The following is a 27,949-nucleotide window of genomic DNA, read 5'->3' as shown; positions in this document are numbered from 1 at the left end:
ATATACAAAGTCTGCAAGATATATTCATACAGTATATCATTTTTTATGTGTTACTTCGGCAGGAATGAGCCTTACTGATTGCGAGATCAAACGTTGCCAGTTGGAGTAAAATTCATCACCTGAGGCCCTCATATTAAATGAGATTCTTTTGAAATTCATAAGGATATGACATCATATCACCAGGACTTAGCTAGAGGCTAGGACAGGGGCTGCCATTATAAAGATATCTTTCAATGGGCATTTAAGAGAAGAGTGAGATGACATTTGCTTACCCAGAAGTTACAATCAGACCTTACTTTGTTAAGCCAGTGAAAGCAAACTTGGGGCCTGAATCGGTGCACATTTCAGAAAATTCAGTTATAAATTCAGATATATTTTTTAAAAGTCATTATTTTACTCTCACTGGGGTGTTATGGGGCATGTGAGTCAAGTCACCAGGTGACTATGAGTATTTTGAAGAGTAAGCTGTTTTTGGAAATGTTTTTTAATGCTTAAATGGAGATTTTAAATCTGTAGATGACTTAAAGGGGACATGAAATGCAACACATGTAAAGGCTAATTTACACCACTGAGCCCTGCTCTCAAAAATTGACCTAGATCTAAAACTGTCTGTGAAGCTGGATTTAAGAAATAAGTTAAAAAAAAAGACATCCCTACTTTTTGCCCCCCAGTGGCCTTAATCCTCTTCCATAGATTCCCGACTGCTCCTGTAAGAAACTTTGTTATATTTGTGATGTCATGTACATATAGTAGGCTGTTATGTTGTAAACTGTCTCGATGTTCTTGGGAAGAGAAAGATTATTTTATTACCTGTCCTGATAGCATCAGCTGATTGCACTACTTGGTACACTCCAGTGAACCACCTGGCTCAAACAGGCTCTTCGAGTGCAGCTAGCCAAACAGCAACAGTCAATTACTGCTAACGAGACAGACAGTGAAAGTGGACGGTATATCCTAGGGCTGCTCAATTAATCGAATTTTAATCAAGATTACGATCTGGGCTTTCAACGATCATTAAAATTGACTGAGCCGATTATTAGCCCCTCCCTCATTTATCCGCGACACCTTAAAGGCCGGTCCTTGAAAATATTGTCGGGCATAAACCAGTCTGTGGCGCAAAAAAGGTTGGAGACCACTGATTAAGAGGACCCGAGGGAAGCTCGGAAAGCTAAGCAGAAGTTATTTGGAGAGGAGAGTGACTGCTGTTGGTTGAAAAGAGAGGTAAAAAAAAACTTCAGTGGTGTTGCACACTATTTTATATTATTTTTTAAAGTCATTGTTAAATAAATATCGTCAAATAATCAAGATCTCAATTTCAGTGAAAATAATCGTGATTATCATTTTTGCCATAATCGAGCAGCCCTAGTATATCCTCAGTTTCTTAACATAAAACTCAACCAGGGGCAGCCCAAATCTGACCTGATTTTAAGGTTTAGTGCCCTTATTTCTCTCTGAGTTATTGATTCTGTCACTAGCTAGCTAACATAAACTAACGTAAGTCTATCAGCCGCAACCAACCAACCACATGACATCATGTTCTGACAGAAGATGGTGATAAAATGTTTTTAAAACGTTAGCTTTAAGCAGTGTTTGGGAGTAACGGAATACATGTACTGCTGTTACGTATTTAAAATACAAAATATGAGTAACTGTATTCCGTTATAGTTACCGTTTAAATGGGTGGTATTTAGAATACAGTTACTTTGTTGAAATAAATGGATTACACGGCGGTCTTTTCCTGTTTCATATGTTAGGCTGTCCCCCTCTCTATTTTTGGTAATTCCGGTGGAAACTCAAACAAAACAAGCGTTGAGAGGCTCTAATGCCTGTGTCTCAATCTCGTGGCCCATGTCACCTCACTTGCAGGCCGCATAATGACGTGAAGAAATATTTTAAAAAATTAGTCAAAAAATTATGTATTATAAAGGCAATAGTCAGAGTGTTACAGGCATAGCCCTAAAGAATGTAGCCTCATGGGCAGTGTAGTCCGTGCTGCAGCGAGAATGGACTGCCATACCAGTTTTGTGTCTGTGAGCACAAGGGAGGGAGAAAAAGGAAATGTACGAGCTGTCACCGAGCAGAAACAGGAGATGGAAGCATGTAAATATAATAATAACCACTGCAACCAAGAAGAGTGGAGTGTCTGAGGAGCCCAGTTGTAAGTAAGGTATTAAGACCTGACTGTACACTGTGTTTGTGTTTTCGTCCGAAACAATAAGTTCCGTTGGAGCAGTCTTTCAACGCCTCTCTCTGTGTCTCGCAAGCAAAGTTGACCCAGACAACAAAGTAAAGCTAGTTTTCGGCAACGACCCTGACACAGAAACTGACGTATTAGCCAGAGGTCCCTTTACTATGGTTCGGAGCCGTGGACCTGTTTTATATACACGCCGAATAGTTTTCTATACAAGATCGCTGCAAAAAGTGCAGCCTTACCTAATGTCCACCTACTGTTACTCATTTTATATTTAGATTTAAAAATCTAAATTAGACAGAACTAAACCTTTATCTTGAGCATTTTTGCATCATCACTTCATTCCCTGCTCATTCACAGTATCATTCTTTTTATCTGACAACTAGCTTTTTATTCATTTTCATTTCTGTTATGTTTATTTATACCTGTGGTGCTTTCTGATGTTTCTCGCCTGCTGATTTTTGCTCTCCCTCTTTCTTTTTCCATTATGTGTGTCTGTAGTAATATGCGTTGCAAATTGCTTCAGATGGGACTGTAATAACACTGCTCTCTTAGTTCTCAAATCTCACAACTAATCCATTTCTGCTTGTGTGACCTTTAGTAAATTCTGCTTTGTGATGTCACATCCTTGATATTTACAATGTGAATGCTGTAAATATTGTTTTTCTTTTGTTTTCCATTTTGCTGTAAATGCATTATGTTCACTGGGTTTGGAGTACTTTGATCATGTCTTGTTCTTTCCGACTGAAGAGCACAGGCTTAATCGGAGGACACAAGGGACCACGAGGGGCTGTCATCACAGCGAGCGTCAATATGACCTGTGAAGATTTTTGTTTTTTAGGGGGTTTTCTTCTCAGAAATTGGGGATTTTTTCCCCAGTGTGCATTGCTAATTACCGCTTCCTTCAGATCTCTCCAGTATAAGTGAAGTCTAAACACTCCAAAGCAATTCTGCTAGTGTGTTTGAATGTCTTGCTTTTTTTTTGCACAGAGTAGAAATCCCTGTTTTTTTTCTGCTACAATATCTGGCCTAAACACACTGAAAAATACCCTGTCTGGGAGCAGCTGATTGATTCCCTATTGCTAAGGAGAGATCATACTGTCAAGCAAAACAAAGAAACTCAGTGTGTTTGTGTCTTACTTTGCAAAAACATACAAATTCACAGTGTTTTTCTGGTAGTTTTTACAATTGCTTGTAAAAAAAAAGCTGTAGTGTAATTATCTCAGAATGATGCTGGGTGCAATTAGGTGTTGTTTTTAAGCGCTGACATTTCTGGTGATATGAAGAAATTTACCAGATTTTGTTGATTTGACATCCAGTATAACAGGTTGTTTAAGGAAAAAGATTTAAATCAGTTAAGGATATTTATGTGGCACTTTTATTTAACTTTATGGCCCTATGACATTTATGCTTTTTAGATACTTTTTAGACCTTTTGTTAGCCAAAGAGGCATTTATGAATATCTGGCACATGTAACACTGATGGGTCTTGATAACATGTACACTATCTATAATTAACACATACATTATGAACACCTATGTCAATAAAGTGCTCTTGTCTGTATTATCCATCCATTCAAGGTCACACAGGGGTGTTAAAATCCATTCCAGTTGTCATTGAAGAAGCAAGGTAAACCCTGTACAGATGGCCAGTTGATCATAGGGCACAAAATATTATTGCTTGTTAAATGTTATTGCTGCTGTAGGCAAATGCTACTAAAGCATCCAGTGCCACTTCACTCCCATCCCCTGACAGATCTGACCAAAGCACCAAAGTGTGTTCTTCTTGTTAAACAGTAAAACACTTTGGCAAATGGGGCTATGGGGACACTGCAGGACTGCTTTGTGGACACAGGCTAAAGTGCACCACATCGAGAAGACGTTCACAGTTTGACTGAAGGACAGAGGATGAAGGAATATATCAAATTTTGTGAATACACCATTTTACCAGCCACAACTACTTTGTGAACAATAAGCAATGGATCACTTTTGACCTGAAAGAAATGCTTAATTGAAAGTTAAAAGCCTTCAGGTCTGGGCACAGGGATGAACTAAAGAGAGAGGAGCATGACCTAAGGGTGAAACTGAGAAAAGGAGGTGATTCTTACAAAACAGCATGAAGGATGTGTTGAATGTAATGAAGAAAATCATTGGTTTTAAAGTAGCAGGCAGCCAGTGGGTAGCCTGGAGCGAGCAAATGAACTATACACAATACAGTTCCAACAGGTTCAGCTCACAGCCATTTGTGGCTTCCTTCATCATGCACCCTGGTGTCTACACACCTTCACTACCTTCACTGATTTGGCGCTTATCTCCTTCTTCCTGTCAAACGAACTCTGTGGATCAGCCCCATAACAATATCTGATAAACATCTGAATTGACTGTGAAACAGCTGGAGAAATCAAACCAGAAGAAAGCTGCTGTTATTGAGAGAAGAGACAGAGAAAGTCAGTAAAATTATCTCCCTCTCATGAATTACTCGCTGTCTGACAGATAGGTTGCAGTATGTGAGACTGGGCAGTGACTAGAGATGGCACGCTACCACTTTTCTATGTCTGATACCGATATCATAAATTTGGATATCTGCCGATACCGATATGAATATGATATAGTGTTTTTTTAATCAATAAAACTGTTTTTTTAATATATTGCTGCATTTTGTATAAGTTCATACTCAAGTTTAAATAAACAACAACACTAAAGCTATTCTGTTATACCTGTGTGTAAAAAATACACTGCACCCAAAATATTTCATAGTTCAGCAATACTGATCAATCTAATAAACTTAAACCTACACAATCCTCCCTATTCTGGTATTTTAAAGAGTACTTAGCAGAAATATTAAGCAACCTAACTAATAGGGTTGCAAACTCCCAGCAAAAAAAAAAAATAGGGAACCACCCCCCACCCTCCACCTCATAACGCTTAATCAACGTAATCAACTTTTAATTGATGCAGTGTGGGGAAAAAAATGCACAGAAATAAATTATTTTTCAAGAATAATTAAATAGATTCAACTTCTTTCTTCAACAGAATTGCAGACAGCACAGATGGTGCCTTCCCAAAGGAAAAAGTACTATAGCTTACTAGGGTATATTAGACTTAACAGTTACAATATACAGTAATGGACTTCTATACAATTTACATCAGATTAAAACTTTGGGTGTAAGATACAGATAATTATTTATTAAAAGCTAGACATTTTAAATGAGAATAAGAAAGAAAAGTATGTCTTTGTGCCCCCTTTTCCCTGTTCGTGCCCTATCGGCCCCCTTGGCTAAACTTTGCTAGATCCGCCCCTGCACAGTTACCAGCCATCAGCTGCGTAGAAAAAGATCCTGGTGTAGAAAGTAATATTAAATAAATTCTAACAACAGCTGATCAAGCTTAAACGTGCTGCTATTCAGCCGCTGGTTTCCTCTTTCTGGTGCGAAGTGAGCAATAAACAAACAAGAGAGACGGACTCGCGACAGAAAAGCCGATCAGCTGATCATTGATCAGTTTCACGATTGAAGTAGCAGCAAGTAGAAGCAGTCGCTCCATATATCGGTTGTTAAGCTTAAGCTGTTTTACTTCTCTCTGGGATAAATTCATCGGAGATGAAATGCTGGTTTGGTAGCGAGGCTATAAATACACACAGCCGCTCTATCACGTGAGCTCACTGCTCCAACGTGCTACGGTTATGAGCCAAGTTACGCCGTGTCGCAAGTTTTGTGAGGTGCTTTTTTGATATTTAATGGATCGGATTACATTGTTTTATTTTTATCCGATATCCGATCCAGTAATTCACGTCAGTATCGGACTGATACCGATAGGTAATATCGGATCAGTCCATCTCTAGCAGTGACATGTCTGATTTGGTGGTGTGCAGTACAGGAACTCCACAAGTGACTGTCCCCATTCCTATTCAGCTTCCGAGCCTCCAAATTTCAGTTGTGTATGTCTGTTCTGGAACACAGAATGTTGATGTTGACATCTTGGAGGAATACAAGTGGCCTTGCATTATTATCAACAACAGACTAAACTGGAAAACCAGCACAGAGGCTCTACGAGCAGAATTTTTCTTTCTGGAGGAAGATGAGATCCTTCAAATTACACAGCAAAATATTGGAGATTGTCTGTCAGTCAGTTGTGGCGAGTGCAGTGTGCTTTGCTGCGGTCTGCTGGTGGAGCAGCATCAGACACCAAAAGACTGAATAAACTGATGAGAAAGGCCTGGTCTGTGAGTGGTTGTAAACTGCAAAGTATTATGGTGGAGACCAGATTTTTGAGCATTTCCCGACCAGGTGTTCTGAAATAAGACCAACAAAACAAAGAAAATAAAAATGGAAATCAACTAGAATCACTTCTGATCTGTTTTACTTAGCAAAAGCAGATTTTTTTGTGTTAATTTTGTGTTTGTCCCTAAATTTCTCCATTTACTGTTTCAGCTGGTTCCGACCAGTATCTTAACAAACCATTAGCAGAGCATTTTTATTGTATTTCAATTTATTGCCAGCAATTATAATGGCCCAATCTAAGTGGCAGCAAATACACACAGCTTGCATTTGTTTCTGTGGTGTTATTAGTTCTTTACAGACAAACAGGCATGGCTGTAAGTAAGGGTGGGTGACTCATCACCAGCATCCCCACTGAATTCCACATAAAGCAAAAAACATATATCCATAATTGAATCGCCTGAAACCCCCATAGTCTGGATGAGTGAGAAAACCAAGTGAGGTATATCTAAATGTTCAAAGTGTAGCAGTTATTACACTGAAGATACGTTATGAATACATAGGATCTGGATGAGTGGGTTAAGGACATGAAGGATTCATGGAAAATAAACACATTAAAGAGGCATTACAATAAAATGGAAAGAGCCCCTTTTCACATATGGGATTCATTCAGTCACTTTTACAATAGTGTTTCTCACAGCTTGATCAGTCTTCAGACAAAGCCTATTGTGAGGACCATTTTCAAAATTTAGGCCTCTTTTCAATTGTCAAGAAAGTACCCCGAGGCACACAGGCTCAGCAAGGGACGTCTCTTTTGTATAGCGAATATGTAAAATGTACCATCCGTGGTTATTTTAATCTTATTGCCAATAAAAAAAAGAGCTAGTGAGATGTATTAGAGCAATCAAATGCTTTTTTGTGGCTACCCATTATTATGAATGGACACATTCAGAATTGTTAAGTGTTGAAAGTGGTATGTAGATAAAGACAGATACATTATTGTCATGATTTTTAAGGAAAAGTCACCATGGTGTCCATTCAAGCAATGGCAGTGGTGAGAGGTAAGCAACATTACTATAACTGTTAAACCTGTGATGAAAATTTGGTAGGAAGTGAGACATGTTTAAAAGAACCATGTGGGAAACCCAATTTTTTGCCCCAGGAATTGTAGAAACTGCATTTAAACTTTAGGCTTCTAATCAAGATCTGTATCATCCAAACTCAGCTGATATCATATCATTTGAAGGAAGGAGACATACAATCAATCTGGATAGGGAAAAAAGATACATTTGATACAGTTTAAAAATTAAATACTTCAAACATCTTGAAATAAAAATAATAATAATAACAATGTCAGAGTTTAGATTCTGTCCGCCACAGAGTACACATGAGATAAATTAAGGCAATATGTATAAGGAAACTGAAGTCCCAGCAAGAGAATGAAAATTTCCTTTTGCTGTAACTCATAGTCAGAATACGAATACATGATTCAGATTAACACATTACTTTTTTTTTTCTTTTTTTTTTATGGAAAAAAAAAAAAGATTAACACATTACAATTGTTAAAGGCAAACTTTGTGTAGCTTCAGCCAATTTAAATCACTGTTCTTATGTTTCATATTCTCAAACATGAACTGATAGAGAATTGTTTTTTTTCCTTTTTTCTTAATTTTTGTAAACTTGTTTTTGAAGTATGATGATTGCTATGTTTTGACTTGGGTTCTACCCCTTTGTTAAACAGAATAGAATTAATATATTGAATGACAAGCAGCTAGAGCATAGTGGGCTGCAGAGTGACAGAGTAAGACTTGTAACATCACATTTTGCACATTACTGAAGAGCTTCATGTGATGCATTCATCTTGGTTTGTAGTTGAAGTAATGGAGCGAGTTAAGTGTGAAGAGAAAATGAAATATAAGGCTCGATGACAGAAAAATGTGAATAATGTGTTGCATGAAGGAAATGTGAGGGAGGTACAGTAGAATCTTACTGTGATAAACAAACGCTCTGTCAGCTGCTATGATGAGTTGAGAAACCATACTTAGCAAACAGGTACATCTTAGGCCTCTGAATGTTCTTATGTATATCAGATATAACATCATCCTGTTGTCTAGCAACCACCTATCAGTGGGTTAAAATGACTCACCTTTAGCATTTGTGGACCTATAACACCTTATAAAAGCATTGTGTTATTTAATTGGATGACATCAAATTTATATACCTTATAAAAAATGTATTATGTTCTAATCTATATTAGAGATGGACCGATCCGATATTACGTATCGGTATCGGTCCGATACTGACCTAAATTACTGGATCGGATATCGGAGAAAAATAAAAAATGTAATCCGATCCATTAAATATCACAAAAGCACCTCACAAAACTTGCAACATGCCGTAACTCACCTCAGAACGTTAGCACGTCGGAGCAGTATGCATCACCTGATAGAGCGGCTGTGGCATGCGGGACCTGTCGGTGGTCTGGATAGCATTTGGAGCTTCGCTAGCAACCCGGCATTTCATCTCCGACAAAGTTATCCCGAGAGAAGTAAAGCAAGTGTGTAAGTCCATCTCTGAATGTTTGTAAAGCATTCCTGCGTTAAGCTTAACAAACGATATATGGAGCGACTGCCTCTTCTTGCTGCTACTTCAATCATGAAACTGCTTAACGATCAGCTGATCGGCTTTTCTGTCTCGAGTCCGTGTCTCTTGTTTGCTTTTGGCCCACTTTGCACCAGAAAGAGGAAACCAGCGGCTGAACAACAGCAGCACGTTTAAGCTTGATCAGCTGTTGTTAGAATGTATTTAATATTACTTTCTACTCGAGGATCTTTTTCTACGTAGCTGACTGTGCAGGGGAGGATCTAGCAAAGTTTAGCCAGGGGGGCCGATAGGGCATTAACAGGGAAAAGGGGGCACAAAGACATACTTTTCTTTCTTATTCTCATTTAAAATGTCTAGCTTTTAATAAATAATTATCTGACACCCAAAGTTTTAATCTGATGTAAAATGAATAGAAGTCAATTACTGTATATAGTGACTATTAAGTCTAATATATATATATACCCTAGTAAGCTATAGTACTTTTTCCTTTGGGAAGGTACCATCTGTGCAGTCTGCAATTTTGTTGAAGAAAGATGTTGAATCTATTTAATATTTCTTGAAAAATAATTGATTTCTGTGCATTTTTTTTCACACTGCATCAAATTAAGGTTGATTACGTCGATTAAGCATCATGAGGTGGAGCGTGAGGGGTGGTTCCCTATTTTTTTATTTTTTTATTTTTGTTGTTGCTGGGAGTCGGAACCCTATTAGTTAGGTTGCTTAATATTTATGCTAAGTACTCTTTAAAATACCAGAATAGGGAGGATGGTGTAGGTTTAAGTTTATTAGATTGATCAGTATTGCTGAACTATGAAATATTTTTTTTTGCATACAGGTATAACAGAATAGCTTTAGTGTAGTTGTTGTTTTAAACTTGAGTATGAACTTATACAAAATGCAGCAAGATATTTAAAAAACAGTTTTGTTGATTAAAAAACACTATACTTCTTCTGCTCACCTTCAAGGCCCTTCATAACCTCGCTCCTTCTTACCTTTCTGACCTGTTAACCACCACTTGTTCTGCCCGTTCACTTCGTTCTTCTTCTTCTGTCCAGCTTACTGTACCTTCCTTCCGCCTCACCACCATGGGAAGCAGAGCTTTCAGCTGCTCTGCTCCCAGGTTGTGGAATTCTCTGCCCCCTGAAATAAGAAATATTGGTTCTCTCCCCCAGTTTAAATCCCAACTCAAAACTCATCTGTTCAAATCTGCATATTCACTGTGAATCCACTGTTTGTTCATTTTATCTTGTGCTTTATTTTATTGTTCTTATTCTGCCATTGTTTTACTAAGTGTTTTATCCTATTGTAAAGTGTCCTTGGGTGACTTGAAAGGCGCTCATAAATAAAATTTATTATTATTATTATTATATCGGATTCATATCGGTATCGGCAGATATCCAAATTTATGATATCGGTATCGGTATCGGACATAAAAAAGTGGTATCGTGCCATCTCTAATCTATATTACATATTACAATCTCATTACCCTGAATGTTAAAAGGGAGTTTTTCCTTCCCACTGTCGCCAAAGTGCTTGCTCATAGGGGGTCATATGATTGTTGGGTTTTTCTCTGTATCTATGAAGTGCCTTGAGGCGACTTTTGTTGTGATTTGGCGCTATATATATAAAATTGAATTGAATTATGCAGCCTGATAAAAGCATCATATCATTTTTATTTTAATGACACCATCATATTACCTGGCAACCACCTAACAATGGTCTAAAATGGCATTTAAGTAGTAGAGCAGGACATGGGCATGCACTAATTATCAGTTAATGGAAGGAAATACATTGCATGCCACAGAAAGAGTCAAATAAAAAAGGGTGGCAGAAAAGTAGATATCTATGAGTAAGCAAGTTACTATTTTTGTTCTGTGTACATTAAAAAAGGATATGATCGTATTATGCTTTCTATTTTTAATGCATAAGATTCACTCTTTGGACTCTAACATAAATGGAAACACTGGATATTTAAAATATTCAGATGCTATAGTAGACTGTCACGCCTTGTTAATAATGTTCTTTTTAGAGTTTTTGAGGCTTCAAGGTAGAAGCCGGTTAGAGAAGTAGCAGACAAGACCCCCTGCTGAACAGAATTTCCATGGCACAGATATACCTGTTAGTCAAACTGGTACGACTAACATAGCGCTGCCTACTGAAACACAGATATAAAATCACGAGTTATTTTTGGTGTGAGAGTGGGAGAGTGGAACTCTTTTTTTTGGTAAACTGTGACATGTAGAAGTGCATCCTTGATGACTTTGCTGACACTTTGAGAACCACATTTGTTTTTTCATATAACCCAAACTGTAAAGAAGAGAACCTTTTTGGACAATATAATTTTGCTTGGAGATTGCCTTACCTACGAGCTGTTGGCTGCCACACAGTCTGGTAAACTATGACTACGATTGCATGTACTTGTATTGAAATGCAACAAGGTGACTACTGCCAACTGTGAATCAAATCATAGTGTTTAGATTTTTAAAGTCCTGCAGTTGGCTGGCTGATTTTTCAAGCTAACAAAGACAGACTTCACCTTTGATTCACCTCAGTTTGCCACTTTCTGACATTATCCTTTTTATGTATATCTGCTTCTTCATCATATCTACTTTAAATTATTGCTCTTTCCTTTCTGTCTTCCAGTTACCCTGTTGCCAGTGGAGGATAATGGAACGGCTGTGGTTCTCTTTGCTGTTGCTGGCAGCAGCATGCAGGGGACAGCCGTGTCCGAAACGCTGCATGTGCCAGAGCCTTTCCCCATCTCTCGCTATCCTCTGCTCCAAGACGGGCTTGCTGTTTGTTCCTGCTGCCATTGATCGACGCACCGTGGAGCTACGGCTTCAGGAGAACTTTATTACAGGTAACTGCGTTCCAGTCTGTCCTGCATTTCATTATTTTAATATGCCTCTGAAATTTGACTAGTATTCCAGCCTTTTGCAGCGAGTTTGCTTGGTTTGGCTGTATACATGAAAATGAACTAAAAGGCTGGCTGATAATTGGCAGCATATTTATCTTATTTCAGAACACTTGGTTGTAACTGAAGAGTTTGTTAACAGTGAGTACAAATGTTGGCTTCAGTCACGAAGCTTTTCTGTTGTCTCTGCCTGACAATGACTAATTTTTTTCTCATGAGCCTGAGTATTTCTTTTTAACTTTAATACTTTTTTTGTTATTTATGGTTCAGCATAGTTAAGCTCATTCATGATTCATCTGCTTATATCAAAGAGTGACTTTGAAACATACTTATTTTATAAGAACTGAAGTGCTGCTTTATCTTGTTATTTTAATCTGGATTCCCGTTAGTGCTCTATTCCTAGGTTCTCCAAAACAAAAGGCACACAAGCTATAAAAAAAGATCTAACAGTACCCTGAATGATCATTTAAATTTTAATTAATTTAAGTTTTGCATTACCCTGTTTGAGAGAACCACATTCAGTCTTCCTCTTATGTGTTGGTTTTACTTATTATCCTAAACTGTTTTATTTAGCCTTTTGTTTTTTCTATATTTTGTCAGTTTGTCTATTTATCTTTCTGTGAATTTGCTCACCATATATTTGCTTTCAATTTGACTTTTTTCTTGTATTAATTGTGACTTTTATCGAGCTGTATATTCTCCTGCATTCTTCGATCACCTTTCTTCTTTTCCCCTTCCTAGCTTCTGTTAGGTTTGTTGTTAATGTCATTAACATTCACATATGGAGTTTATTTTTATGAACAGTTTAATAGCATGAATGGACCAACAACTGGTTGAACAGAAAAATGAATTGAATCAATAGTTTTTATGGCTGAGGAGTCATATTTTCTGAAAAGTTGGCTGATGTCTGGAGGGACCTGACTTGCCCAGACCCACATAGCAAGCAGGTCTGGCCTGGATCTGGTATCAAGCTGGCACTACTGGTTGACTTCTGGCAAGACTTATGTCATCCAGATATGGGCCAGGCCTGGCATAGATGGTACTGTCTATGTGATGGCATGCCACATCTGGCCCAATTGTGGTTTGGGTTATGTGGCCCAGGCTCATAGAAAACAGGTCTGGCCTGGATCTGGCATCAAGCAGGCACTTCTGACTGACTGGTGTCGTGGCAAGGTGTATGTCAACCAGATGTGCACCAGGCCTGGCATAGATGGCACTGTCTATGTGATGGCATGCCATATCTGGCTCGATTGTGGTTTGGGTTATGTGCCCCAAGCCCATAGGAAACAGGTCTTCCCTGAATCTGGCATAAAGCTGGCACTTCTGACTGACCGGTGTCATGGCGAGGTGTATATCAACCAGATGTGGGCCATGTCTGGCAATGATGGCACTATTTATGTTCCTATTTTCCTATTTTAGTTAGAAGACCCAAATGCCATGTTGCAATACTATACTGCTATAGTTGCCAACATTTCAAATGCAGATTTGACAGGATTGTGTACATTTTATCCAAAACCTAGTGACAATTTACTTTATGAATGTAATTAGGAAGCACTCAGTCTAGGGAAAGTGTGTGATTGGGTGAATGTGGCATGTTGTATAGAGTATTTTGCGTAATCCAATAGAGTAGAAAAGCGCTATATAAGAATCAGTCCATTCACTGCGAACAGAGTTTTGTCATGTTACTTTTGCACTATTATGTTTCGGCACATGTTGTTATTACATGGCTTGATAAAGGTACACATTAGGCTGATATCTGGGCCAGCAGTGTGTCTGCAACTGGCCCGTGGCTGCACACAACTTAAACATGGCGGACCTTTGGTGGCCCAGATCAGGTTTGCCAGAGGTAATCCACACATGGGCCAGCACAGGACCACCAGTGTGTCTGCAGCTGGTCTTGTGCTGGCCCATGTGTGGGCCACCTCTGGCAAACCTGATCTGGGCCACCAAAAGGCCATCATTCCTTGTGGTATGTGGGCCATGTGTAAGCACATTGTGTGGGCCAGATTGGGGACATACCAATTTTGCTATGTGGGGAATGTCCTCCTTACCGCGTAGGAACTCTATTGCCCAATGTCATGGGGATTCCACTTTTCAGCCCCCCACTCAACATATTTACAGTTCATGAGCCAGCTGATGACTTCTCTGTGTACAGTATATAATGATTCTTAATTTACTTTGTTGATGAGGTCTTTTTATGTGTTTATTACGCTTGTTTCCAGCTGTCAGAAGAAAGGACTTTGCCAACATGACCAGCTTGTTGCATCTAACCCTGTCCAGAAACACCATCAGCCAGATTCTTCCTTCTGCTTTTAGTGACCTGCGACGCCTGAGAGCGCTCCACCTAGACTCTAATAGATTAACTGTGATAAAGGTAACATGGGTGGCTGGATGGATGACATTGAATTAAAAAGAGAGATCCCTGGTTTATTATAATCCACTCACATGTCGTTATCATTTCTTACTTACACCCACTCACTGCCTTTTGTTTTTCTTTTTTGACAACCAGGATGACCATTTTAAAGGTCTGACCAACCTTCGGCATCTGATCCTGGCCAATAACCAGCTTCACTCTATATCTCCCCATGCCTTTGATGACTTTCTGTCCACACTGGAAGACCTGGACCTTAGTTACAATAACCTTGCCCAGGTGCCCTGGGACACAATTGGACGCCTAACCAATGTCAACACCCTAAATATGGATCATAACCTCATAGAAAATGTTCCCCAGGGAGTATTCACCAACCTGCACAAACTGGCAAGGTAAGGACATAGAAAAGGGCAAATGGTGTGTTTTTTGTGATGTACAAATGCAGCATTGAATTGGTATATTGTTGCCTCTCCCTATTGGTTTTATAAATAACTCCCTTCTTCTCTTGTCCGTCCCTCCCCTTCTTTCTGTATGCCGTCCTTTAACAGGTTAGACATGACGTCGAACAAGCTAAAGAAAATTCCCCCAGACCCATTGTTCCTTAGAATCCCAGTTTATGCCAAGTCCAAAGGCTCCCCCCTCTCCTCTCTTGTGTTGAGTTTTGGAGGTAACCCTCTTCACTGTAACTGTGAACTTCTGTGGTTGAGGAGACTAACCAGAGAAGATGATCTGGAAACGTGCGCTTCTCCCCCAGACCTTAGTGCCAAGTATTTCTGGACTATACCGGAAGAGGTGATACTTTTTGCAATTTTTTAATAATTTTATGCAGTAATTGAAAAAAATGGCAAAGTTTGACACTAGGCTTTTTTGTTCTATAACAAAAATAATAATAATATATCACTTTGACATTGGAAGTGTGACCTTATCTTTTTTTCATGGTAGGAGTTTATTTGTGACCCACCAGTTCTAACACGAAAGTCACCTCATACTGTGGCTATGGAAGGTCAGCCTGCCAGTCTGAAGTGCAAAGCAAATGGTGACCCTGAGCCTGAAGTCCACTGGATCAGCCCTGAAGGGCGACTCATATCCAATGGATCCAGGTAATAACAACAACATATGGTCTAGTTTAATCCAGTATACTACATTTCTTCCCTGTACATTGTAAATTCATTGAAAAATTAAAGTTGTGGTATTAATCTATGGAATATGACTTGCCCACTGAGTTTGCCACTATACATCTGGCAAACACACAGGCATATGCAACAGAGTTTTTACAATATTCTGCTCTTCCAGTTTTGTGCTATGTCAGAAAGTCAGATATTGTAGGGGGGTGTAGGCACTTGACATGTGCGGGCCAATCTGAAATGGTTCAGGACAATATTTGTTAAGGCCATAATCTCCTCACCTATAATGTATTGCTAAAATTTTCATTGGGTAACCCACTTGGCACAGGTATGAGTGCCTAGTTATGGTTTTGCATTAAAAACATGTATTATAAAATCACTGACAGTGTTTTGAGTGTTGTAACTCTTTTCTTTCAAAAGTCTTTTTTGATTCAGCAGTTGTAATTTGTATTACTCAAATTACAAAGGAAAATACATAAGTAGCATTTTTCTTGTCAAGTGCCACCTTTGGTTATGCCAAAGCACACAGTTAGAAACATTAGCATAACAGTCATTCTAAATATTGTCAACGTACCGTAGATATTGGTGGTATGATATTGTCAGTATCAGATACTCCTTATAATAATATCCAGTTTATCTAATAAGAATCCAGCAGACAGCTTACTTTTCGTAACATTCACATTTGACTTCATGTATCGATCAATTGATTGCTATCTTAATGATATTTCATTTTCCATTTCACTTTTTTTTCAGAACATTAGTCTTCCCTAATGGAAGCCTAGAGATCAATGTAACATCCCTAAAGGATTCAGGAAACTTCACCTGCATTGCCTCAAACACGGCAGGTGAATCCACGGGAAGGGTGGAGCTAGTCGTCACAGCAATGCCCCATCTGGCAAACAGCACAAGCCGCAGTCGAGATCCTTCTTCTGAACCAGCCCCTTCTGACATCCTGACCTCCTCCAAGGTTGCACTTCCCAACAATGAGACAAGAGGAGCAGACAGGAGGGTTTCATTGGTGGAGCTGACAGGAAACTCTGCCCTGATTAGATGGAGCAGTCAAACCCCTACATCTGGAGTCAGGATGTTCCAAGTCCAGTACAACAGCTCTGGGGACGACACACTCGTTTACAGGTTTGTCTGTCTGCACTGTCAATTCATTATTTGCCTTGTGTCTTTAAATTTTCTGTCTGATGTTTCTATGGTGTCATAATAGTAAAATGCATTTATCTATCTGCCTTTATGAGTTTGTAAGTGTGTGTATGGGTTTCTATGCATGGTTCTGTGTGTATCTGCAGCTTTGTGTAAGTTAATCAAGAGACATCAGCAAATGCAATGAGGATGAGGGCAGATGATAATGATAGTGTCATCCAGTCGTAAAAGTCTAATCAGGCGAAATGATAAAGACATCTGTGGTGGAACAGAGCCATTGTTGGGTACGGTGAATACGGGGGAATAAGGGCCAAATGTCACAAATGTCTGTTGAACAAGTTACAACGGTTGTCATTTAGTTTGCTTTATTGCTGTCCTGATGAGTTTGCTGTATGCTTTCTTTGTCAGCATTTACATTATAAATTTATGAATGAGTTAGTATTAAATGTTTTGTGGCTTTGTTTGAGGAGGACGGCAATGTCAGCACTATGTCAGATGTGACTCTGATTTGATCTGAGTGTCAAATATAGTTAACGTGTTAATGTGGAAAAGGGAGGAACATTACGTTAAGAAATGACTGAATCAAGAAGATACATGCTCTGATGGTTTATTTAGAACAAACTGTCATGTCAATAGAAATTGTAGAAGAATCAAAGATTCTTTCAAAGATGGATGGATGGAGTTGATTTTGTGGTTAAACATATTAATCACACAAAAGTAACGCCATGTTAGACTCTTATGAGACCTCAAAATTAAATGAGTAAATCATGATTATGTTCATTCTTATGACAGCAGGGCTTTTAAGTGGGATTTGGTCGAATTCTAGTCTTCTGAGATCTTGGAAGACTAAAATTACTCACCTCAAAAAAACTCCCAGAATTGATTTTTACTGTGACAGGCTATGTGACCTATGTTGTTGCTGCAACTCTGAGGTTTAGTGCTCTTTGTGCATTTATCCAATTGCATTCTACAATATGAGCAGATGGTAGATGGACTTTAATACTGTTATGGCTGCTTTACAGCCCCTAAACATAGTATATAATTAGAATTAGAAAAGTGATACTAAAGACCATCATCAGCTTAAATTCAGACAGATGACCTAACCACATGACTTGCGGAACAGCGACCACAGACACCAGAAGCGACCTCACATAGATGTAGACCTTCCCAGATACGTGTCTTTTTGACACATTAACATCACCAGTGTGAATCTGAAAAACCAAAATAAATTGCAAAATACATTTTTAAGGAATAAAATGCAAACAAAAAAAGTCTGATGTAGCAAATTTGATACAATTTAAAACTCATACATGCAATGCTATCTTTAATTTGTTTTACTATTTTTTATTTCATTGGGAGGTTCACTAAACACCCCATTTTCAAAACATTTGAGCTTTCTGATAATTATTTCATGGTACAGGCTTTAAAGGGTTAAGGAAGTCAGGGAAAATCTCATCCAGGGGCTTGGCCACAGGGGAGTTTTTCTTTTAAACACCTCAGGCACAGTGATTGGCCAGGCATTACTTCCTGTACTAAGTGCATGTTAGTGAGGTTCAGGAGGCCTTTGAAGTATTCATTCCACCACCTGACAGTATCCTCAGTTGAGGTCAGCAGCACTCAGATTTGCATGTGGTTTGGCTACAAGTGCTTAGTTTAAAACCTAGATGGATTCTCTTTGGAACAACTTTCTTTCTCTTTCTCTCTAACCCTCTCTGTCTCTCACCCTCTTAATTCTTTTGGTTCTTTGGCATAAAAGACAAAAATTAAGACAGACTTGGGAACAATAAAACCTTGACCTTAATAAATAATCCCCGCTGATTCAAATAAGCAAATGAAGACATTCACCACTTTGAATTAGATACATATAAACTGACAGTTTGCTTACATTAAACATCTGATTTGCATCATTCAAGGAGCAGATCTTCTCATTTCTTAAAAAATTGCTCCTTGATAAATACTTGCAATTTTGTATACCATATTGTAAAGTGCTGCCTATGCATTTAATGCCATGTTGAAAAAAAATATCAGCAGGATGAAAAAAAGTTGGTGTATAAACCACACCATCATTTTTTTGATTGTTTAAAGCCTTGGGTTTATATAGGGATGCATTGCTGTTGGTGGTTCATATTCTGAGTTTTATTGATAAAGGGTTTCTTTGATACCTTTGATACAGGATGTTTCTTTGGAATTCAGTGAGGGAGATTTCTTTCCCTCTACTGCTTCATCGGCATTCAAGGAAAACGCATAGTTACCTACTACGAATCACTTCCAGGGGTTCCAGTTAAATTTGTTTCTAAGTTGTTCTTTTTAAAGTGCTCTTAGAATCTCTCACATTCGCTCTTGCTGTGTAAAAACCAAAATTATTGCCTAACTCTGTCTCTCTGAAAGCCTGGGTAAGCCCTACTTATTTTCAGTTCTATGGGGTTTTTACATATAAGGAGTTGTCGTGGCAACAGGTCTGGAAAATCTGCCAGATGTTAGATGCAATGTTGTGAGTGACAGGTGGCTTTAATAATATCTGACATGCGTATTTTGGACTATTTATTTATTATGTGAGCCACAAATTGAATGGTAAAATATTTCACTCTGTCTTCTGTGGTTGAAGAAGTAAATCAACAATGTTTTTACCGCTCTACAAAATTATCTAAAATCCAATTTAGCCTTTTTAGTCTTGATCAACAGTTATAATTCTGTCTCGGGGGAAATAAGTCTTGAAAGAACCTTTGACAGAATTGAATCCATTCGTGCTGACAGGAGAAAGAAAGTTCCTCTTCATTTGTGAAATTGCAACACTTGTGAGATGGAAATGGGGTTTTCAGAAATGTCCTTGTAATGTTGTTGTTTTTTAAGACCGGTCGGAGCGGGCAGAACTGCAGCCACATAAGCTAGCGCAATAATTTTTTTTCCATATGAAACCAGAGGAGTTGTACTTACATCTTATGCCATCAGCTTGTCCTAGGTCACGGTTAGCCGTAAAACATAGCTAAACGGTCAAAAATTAAAATAAGAAGACGCTCAAAATATATTTCCTGTGGTTGGAAACTATTTTGCACAACTTTTTTTGTATTTACAGTTTTGAGGGTTAAGCCTCTTAAATTACTCTAACTAGAAATATTTGTTAAAAAAACAAAAACAAAACGATTTTCAATTTTTTTGCAGTTTATTGCACTTTTTTGCAATTTATGTAGTTACTGTGGACTTAATGCATACATATTGTTAAAATTTAGGCTATAATGGTTGTATTGATGAATAGCAACTTGAAATACTCCCACAAAAGGCACTGCAGCATGTAAAAATATGACAATAAGCTCTGGCGGACTTGGTTCTATGTTAGGTCCTAAAGCAAGATAAGATGCGTGGTTATGGAAAATATTTTGCTTCAACTATCTATTTAACTATCTATTAGTTATATATATATTTAACATATGAGGAGCATAGTAATAATCTACATTGAGGTATAAACATCATACCAAAATATTTCCTTGTTTCTTTAGAAAAAACAGTTACTTTGTAATTTTATAATGTATTTTTAAAATATATCCTATTGCAGCTAATTCCAATGTGTTAGTACGTATTCATGAGTAAGTATTAATCTTTACATACAATAATTAATTCATTAAAAAATCATCATATGTATTTATGCTATGTAACATTATTGTTATACTGCTTTATTAGGTAAACACGTTCAACTGTTTGTTTAAATATCAGTTAATCACAGGGTAATGACTGCATAGACTGTATTTAAACATGTAGACATGGTCAAGATGACCTGCTGAAGTTCAAACTAAGCATCAGAATCAGGAATAAAAGTGATTTAAGTGACTTTGAATATGGCATGATAGTTGTTGGTGTCAGAAAGGCAGGTCTGAGTGTTTCAGAAACTGCTGATCTACTGGGATTTTCCACTACCATCTCTAGGATTTAGAGAGAATGGTTAGTAAAAGAGAAAATATCCAGTAAGCAGCAGGTCTCTGGTCAGAGTAAAAGGGCAGACTTTGAGCTTTTCTTTAGGCTTCTTTCTTTGAGCTGATGGGAAGGCAAGACGAACTCAAATAACCACTTGTTACTTGTTAGGCACAATGAACAGCGGAAGATTGGAAATATGTTGTCTGTTCTGACTAGTCTCAAATTCACATGTGACATTTGAATGGTAGGGTCAACATTTGCCATAAACAACATGATGCATAGATTCATCCTGCGCTGTACCAACAGGTCAGATGGTGGAATAATAGTGGGGGATATGCACACTTTGGGCCACTTATTACCACGCATTATTTAAACACCACAGCCTGAGTATTGTTGATGACCATGTTCTTCCCTTTATGACCACAGTGTATCCAGCTGCTGGGTAACATATAATGGCACAAAGCTTAGATCATCTCAAACTTAGTTCCCTGCACTAAAAAAGCTTCCACAATTACCACATCTAAATCCAATAGCGCTCCCTCAGAATGGCAGGAGATTCACAGATGAATTTGCAACAACTGTGTGATGCTTTCAACATGGCCCAAAGGCTTGTTGAATCTTTGGGACAAAGAATTAAGATGGTTTTGAAGGAAAAATGGGGTCCAACCCAGTATTAGCAAGATGCAACTAATGAAGTAGTCGGTGAGTGTATGCCTAAAATTATACCCATTGCAATAGTTTTGTTTTTTTCCTGTTTTGCTTGTTAAAAGAAACTTTATTTTAACCCAGAGTAGACCGCACCTCTCGCTCTGTGGTAGCTGGGATAGCCTCCAGCCACCCCGCAACCCTGATAAGGATAATCAAAAGTTAATGGATGGAGTGATGGAAAATCTTTTATAAGATCATGGCTAAAAATCCAAGTCTGATGTTACCATATGTTATTGTGAAATTAACATCCATTAGAATGCATCAATGCTGCACTAGTTTAGCTTTGAGCTGAAGAAAAAAAAAGGAACAACCCACTGTGTCCATATGTGAACAGCTTCTCTCTGTCTTTCTATGGTCGATATCCATTAGGAGGGATAAGGCACAATGCCACGAAGAGAGAGGAGGTAAGGCAGCAGTCTGGAGGAGATGATATAAAGTGCTGAGGACCATCAAGAGCACAGAATATTTGGAAAGAGAAAAAAAATGTGTTCTACAAAATAGAAACCATAGCTAAGCATATCCATTTAACTCTCTGCTGCTGAGTGACACAGGTTTGCTGTTAGGATCATGTGTTACGGGTCCCAAGGATGAAGACCACGATGACAAATATGTTACCTGTAAAAGCAGGTGAAGAGCGGAGTAAGGAAGACACGATGCGTCTCTGCTTTCCTCCAGAACGTGTCTGAGGAAGCAGCGGAAGGTGGGCTCCACTTACTGCACCCCGGAACCCCGGAGCAAGCACCAAAGTTCCGCCCTCACTGCTTTCTAACATAAAATGAATCCCTGTTACATGGATTTTCTATCCTCTTAAAGAAACTGAAAATAAATACATATAGCAATGAAAAATGTCCCGTTACATGAGTGTTTTAGAGTGTTTTACACAAAATAATATTAATGTGGTCATTCCCTCACAGGGGTGCCACACACTCCCCTACAACAAAAGTGGCTCCTGACACTTGAAACAAATTTACACTCCCAATCTCTGTATTCTCGTCAAATCTCGGACAGTGAATAATCAAACCCTTAACCCTCCTGCCATCCTTTAAAAAACTCACACCCATCACCCTAGGGACCATTCTCAGCCACGCCATAAAAAGACCATATATCCATATTTTATTCCACTTTAAATTAGCCAACCTTGTAAAACTACTTCTCCCTGAAATATTCATGTAAAGTTTTAATTATATTTTCGTTGTTTTAACCCTTCAAATCCCAGTGTTATTACATGAGCGCCCTGTGTTATAAGCCCCAAAAACCAAAAAACGAAACTAAATATTTCCACAAAAAACCAGTTGAAGTAATATGTGATTGTCATTATAAGTAGGCCTTTAGATGGACCAAAGATTGGCACCAACATACATTTTGACCTGCCATTATTTTTTTTGCATTTTTTTTGCAATTTAAAAATTAAAACTTCAAGGCCCTGAGTCTTCATTGACATCCAAGAAAAGAAGAAAAAATAAAATCATATGATGATAATTTGGGGTTGAAAAATAGCGTTTATAATGGAAGTCAATGGGCAGAAAATGGTCCCCAGGGTGATGGGTGTGGGGATTTCTGCTGCTCAGCCATTTTAGGCTGATTTAAGGAATTCACACTGGAATATTAACATTGACAGGTAAAAACTATCCTGTGGCAAGTTTGGTTATATTCCACTGAACACAGTGGAAATGGCAGCCATTTAACACATAGCAGTGGCACAAAAAGGTCCCAAGAAGGCAGGAGGGTTAAATTAAAACTTCAAGCACTTAGGAATGTTTGGTTCTCTAGGATTAAGTAACCACCATAGTTTAGGGCTTTTTCCTAATAACTACATATGGGCTAGAGAAGAGAGATATATGGGACCTGGACGACCGGTGGGCCTTGGAATGAAGATAGGCTTGGTTGTGGGGGCCACAGGGTGGCCGAAGGCACGAGGTAAGTATCTACCATGTTTACAGTGGGCCGTGACTGGTATGTTGGATGACCTAGAGATGAATAGGTGAGCATTTGGCCTGGACGCCTCTGTCGGGTGGATCGCCTCACGTGAGCTAGACTGAGAGTCTCCTACCTGCTCATCACAGCACTCATGTCGAGGTAACTCAGGTTCCACTTCTGACTGAGGCAAGCTAAGGGCTGCCGAACTGTTACTCCCCTCGCGGTCACACTGGTGAGTCTCAACTTCATCTCCATTCTCAGGTGCCATGGGACCCCCTCTTCCTAATGGACCTCCTTCGTGGGCTCCAGCCACCTCTGACAGATTCTCAACAATGTCCTCGGCATCTATCACAGGTGTCCTTCGTCCTGGCTCTTCCAGATCCCTCGGGCTCAGAACAGATCCTCCTTCAAACTGAGCCTGCGTCTGCCTCCCCGGTTCCAATCTGTCCTGGCTGACAGCCTGTTTCTCAGAAGGGACGGTTGTTCTGAACTCTGCCTGGATTGGTGGTACCCTCAGCCAGTAGCCACTACCCGGGTCATCATCTGAATCAGAGGTCTCAGCATTTTCTATCCGTCCTTCCCTGTCTTTACCCCTCACTCGAGCATTGGTCTGTTTGTGAGTCGATCTTAAGGTTAGTTTAGTTGGTTGTGGTGGGAACTCTACTGGCAAATCATTGACCAAGAGGAGCAAGTTCCGGTGCAGGGTCCGAGTCCTTCCCTGGTCATTACCCTCTGGATGGACGACATACACTGGGTTATCCGAAGCCTGTTCCTTGACCACATATATCCTGTTCTCCCAGTAGGAGCGTAATTTGCCAGGTCCACCCCGCTCGCCTAAGTTCCTCACCAACACTCTGTCCCCTGGTTTCAGTACCACTCCCCTCACCTTCTGATCATAGTACGACTTCCCCTTAGCACTAGCCGAGAGGCTATTTTTGGTGGCAACCTGATAGGCCTCTGTCATTCTCTTACGCCACTTTTCAGCATACCCCCCGTGCGACACTGGTTCAGTTTCCTCAACCAGGCCGAACAGCAGATCGACCGGAAGGCGGGGGTGACAGCCAAAAAGCAAGAAATGTGGGGAATAACCAGTGGACTCATGACGAGTACAGTTATATGCGTGTACAACCTGTGGGAGATGATCTTTCCATGTTTCCTTTTCTTTGTCTGTCAGGGTACGCAACATCTGCAGCAAGGTGCGGTTGAATCGTTCTGCAGGATTACCCTGGGGGTGGTATGGGGATGTCCGAGAATGACCAACCCCTGAGAGCTGCCCAAGACTTCGGAAGAGCTCATTTTCGAACTCTCGCCCCTGATCGTGATGGAGTTTGTTGGGGAACCCGAAGCGAGGTATAAAATCATTGTAGATCCGCTCGGCTGCAGTCCGCCCGGATTTGTTCTTGGTCGGGTAGGCCTGAGCGAACCGTGTAAAGTGGTCGACCACCACCAAAATGTATTCATACCCGCCTTTGCTTTTCTCAAGATGTAGGTAGTCTATACAGACAAGTTCAAGTGGTGAGTTGGACTTCAGGTTGCCCATGGGTGCACGCACATGAACTGTGGGTTTCTTTTGTTTAATGCAACAGCATTTCTTAGTGACGTAGTCCTCTATGCACCTCTTCATGTGAGGCCAATAGAACCTCTCTCGTGCGAGATGAAGGACCCTCTCAGTACCGACATGACCCATCTGGTCATGAAGATGTTTCAAGACCATAGGCTGGTACAGGAGAGGTAGGACTAGTTGTTTCCGTTCGGGTGTTCGTCTGTACAAGATTCCACTTTCGAGGTGTAATCGGTCCCACTCGCGGAGGAGTTTACAAGTAGATCCTTCTAACGACCTCCTGATACTCTCACTGAGTCTGACATTAGACTCTTTAAGTCTGATGACCTCCTTCATCGTGGGGTCATCCCTTTGTGCCTGCATCAGGTCATCAGGTTTGACTTCCTGGAGAGCCGCGCCTGGCTGCAGCATGACATCCTGGGAGGAAGCTAAAAGGACAGCCGCCCACGCAACTTCTTTCTGCTGGGCTACTCTTGCTCCCTCCCAAGCCGCTCTCACCACCTCATGTGACAACTCTTCGGTGCACACTGACGCAAGGTTGTTCACATCCAGAGGAACGCGGGACAGCGTGTCGGCATCTATGTTTGTTTTTCCTGGCCTGTATTTGATGCTAAATCGGAAATCAGACAAATCCCCAACCCATCGATGACCAACTGCGTTCAGCTTAGCTGTGCTCATGATATACGTAAGCGGGTTATTGTCTGTGTAAATGGTGAAGTGTGGTGCATAGAACAGATAATCTCTGAACTTTTCACACACTGCCCATTTAAGAGCCAGGAACTCCAACTTGCCACTGTGCAGGTGGTAGTTCCGTTCAGCAGGCGACAGGGTTCGTGACCCATAGCCAATGGCGCGCAACTTCCCGCCCTGCTGTTGGTAGAGTACAGCGCCCAGTCCCTGCTCGGATGCATCAGTGTGCAAAACAAAGGGTTGGTCAAAGTCTGGATATGCTAGCACTGGAGGATGGACTAGCATGTCGACCAGTTGTTCCAGTACCCTCTGATGCTCAGGAGTCCAGTCTATGGGCGCCCTTGATGGCATTTGGGGCCCTTTGGTTTTACTCTGATGGCTACGAGTGGGCCGTTCTGAAGACTTGCTCTGGAGTAGCTCGTACAGTGGCTGAGCTATCCTCGAAAAGTTCTGTATGAAAGAGCGATAGTAGCTAAGGAAGCCCAGGACCCGCCTCAGATCACCTACTGTCTGTGGTGACTTGGTCTTCAGGGCCAAGACAGCCTCCAGATCCTTTGGGTCAATCCTGACGCCCTCAGCGCTAACTAAGCGCCCCACGTAACAAACTTCTGCTTTAAAAAGCTCACACTTCTCAGGCCGCAGCTTCACACCGTGGACCTGTAGGACCTGAAGCACTTTGCGGACCACCTCGACATGGGCTTCAAAAGACTGTGAGTAACAGAGGATGTCGTCAAGGTATGGTATGCAACAGTCATCCCTCAGCGAACCTAAGATCTCTTCCATACTTCTCTGGAAGGCGGCGGGTGCATTAGTGAGCCCAAACGGGATTCTCACCCATTCGTATAGGCCCCAGGGTGTGGTGAAGGCGGTGAGATGGCGGGAGCCTTCATCCACAAACCCCTGGTGGTAAGCCTTGCCTTGATCAAGGGTGCTGAACCAGGAGTATCCCCCTAAGGTGTCAAGCAGGTCGCGTATCCGAGGTAGTGGGTGTCGGTCCGGAACCGTATTCTGGTTCAATAGACGGTAGTCTATGCAAAGACGGAGTGAACCGTCTTTCTTCCGTACACACACGATGGGAGCAGCATAAGAGGACTTGGATCTTACTATCCATCCCTTCACCAGGAGGTCTTGCACGTACTCTTTAACCTCCCGTAGCAGCGGCTTAGGTATGGAAGTATATGCTCTCTGCACTGGTATGTCATCCTTTAGGTTTATCACCATTTTCAGATCAGGATTACAACCAATATCATTCCCATCCCTCGCAAAGGCCCTGCACTCGTCGAACAACATTCTCTCCACAATCTCTTTTTGTTCCTCCTCCAAATGTTCAAGGTTCACTGGCGGATGCCATGACGTTGTGAGAGGTTCAGCTGGCTCCACCGTTACCTCGCGAACTGTTACGGTAGGTTGGGACTCGTTTGGGGCCTCGGCCTCCACAATACGTTCAACCGGCTGTAGGGTGCCCAGGGCCGTCTTCCTCGTCAAGGTGATATCATGTTTGGTGTCGTTACTCAGGGCAATGGCGACGTACGGCTTAGCTGGATTCTGTATTTCAACTAACCCCGTCCAGACATCCAACTGCTCTAGGGCCTGATTACCCTCATCAGCCTCAAACAGCACCAAACAATCAGGTGGATTCATGAATGATGGAACCCGGCACTTTACCCAGGTGACCTGTCCAGCAGGGATAATCACATCCCTTTCACCTGTTCTCAAGCGCCCTTGCGTCATCTTTGGCTCTGCTGTCTGGATGAAGCTTACGACCACCTCAGCTTTCTCAGGGGGAAGACAGATGGCATTGCACAGCAAGGTAACAAGAGTAGGTATCAACCGCTCTGGTTGCCCCTCAATGATCTGTTCCAAGACATTGAAACCGATCAATGGTTTGTCCATTGGCAAAGTACTGACGAGGACCGGAGTACTGACGGAGAGGCTGGGGTCTTCACCCCCCGGTAAGTTGATCATGATGGGTACCCAGCCATCAAATGGTATGGTTTCCCCATTGACTGCGCACACTTTCAACTCATCAATTTCCTCGATGATCTCTGACAGAGGTCGCATGACTAAGTCAGGCAAGTATCTGTCTTTCCAATCTCGACTTATGATGCTAACTTGAGCACCTGTGTCAAGTAGTGCTTTCACTGCTAAGCCATTCAAATTACACTGTATGAGGGCTTTCTTACCGATTAGCTTAGCAACTGCCCCACGTTTAGTGTGGGGTGTCATAACACCAGACGTAGCGAGTGCCTCACCCTGCTGCCGGTTAACTCCTGATGTGACTGGTGAGGGGAGACTGGGTTTGCTACTGTTAAGGCTAGGTTGGGTCCTCACCTCCCTTAAGCGCTCACTGTGGGGCTCTCTTTTGGACTCGGTCACTGGGCGCCCCGCTGCAGAGACCGGTTCACGTTTCCCTGGTTCTTAGATTTTTTTTAAGCAGCCAACCGCCCTGTTACCCTCTTCCCCACAGATGAAGCAATGGCAACAATCTGGACGGTTCTGTTCAACACAGTTTGGACACCCAAAGGTTTTGTCTTTTCTGTTTCTTGACCTGTTTTGTGAGTATGGGTTCGCTAGGTCTGAGGCTCGTGCTAGAGT

General features: G+C 40.7%; 1 protein-coding gene across 2 annotated transcripts in view; it reads left to right on the top strand.

The window, feature by feature from the left end:
* LOC146653983 (leucine-rich repeat and fibronectin type III domain-containing protein 1-like protein) overlaps positions 1–27,949 on the top strand; it is a 208,982-nt gene that overhangs the window by 100,258 nt on the left and 80,775 nt on the right. For both annotated transcript variants that reach the window (XM_085429513.1, XM_085429512.1), the window contains exons 3-8: positions 11,655–11,871; positions 14,148–14,299; positions 14,435–14,688; positions 14,845–15,088; positions 15,239–15,396; positions 16,174–16,554. In XM_085429513.1, coding sequence (XP_085285639.1) covers positions 11,679–11,871; positions 14,148–14,299; positions 14,435–14,688; positions 14,845–15,088; positions 15,239–15,396; positions 16,174–16,554 — 1,382 coding nt within the window. In that variant the 5' untranslated portion in view covers positions 11,655–11,678. The remainder of the gene's footprint in view (positions 1–11,654; positions 11,872–14,147; positions 14,300–14,434; positions 14,689–14,844; positions 15,089–15,238; positions 15,397–16,173; positions 16,555–27,949) is intronic.

This window comes from Rhamphochromis longiceps, linkage group LG14, assembly GCF_057381845.1.
Source record: "Rhamphochromis longiceps isolate RC_006_pf linkage group LG14, R_longiceps_female_GT1.1, whole genome shotgun sequence".
In the NCBI taxonomy this organism is placed as follows: domain Eukaryota; kingdom Metazoa; phylum Chordata; class Actinopteri; order Cichliformes; family Cichlidae; genus Rhamphochromis; species Rhamphochromis longiceps.
This window is presented reverse-complemented; position numbering and strand designations above follow the sequence as displayed.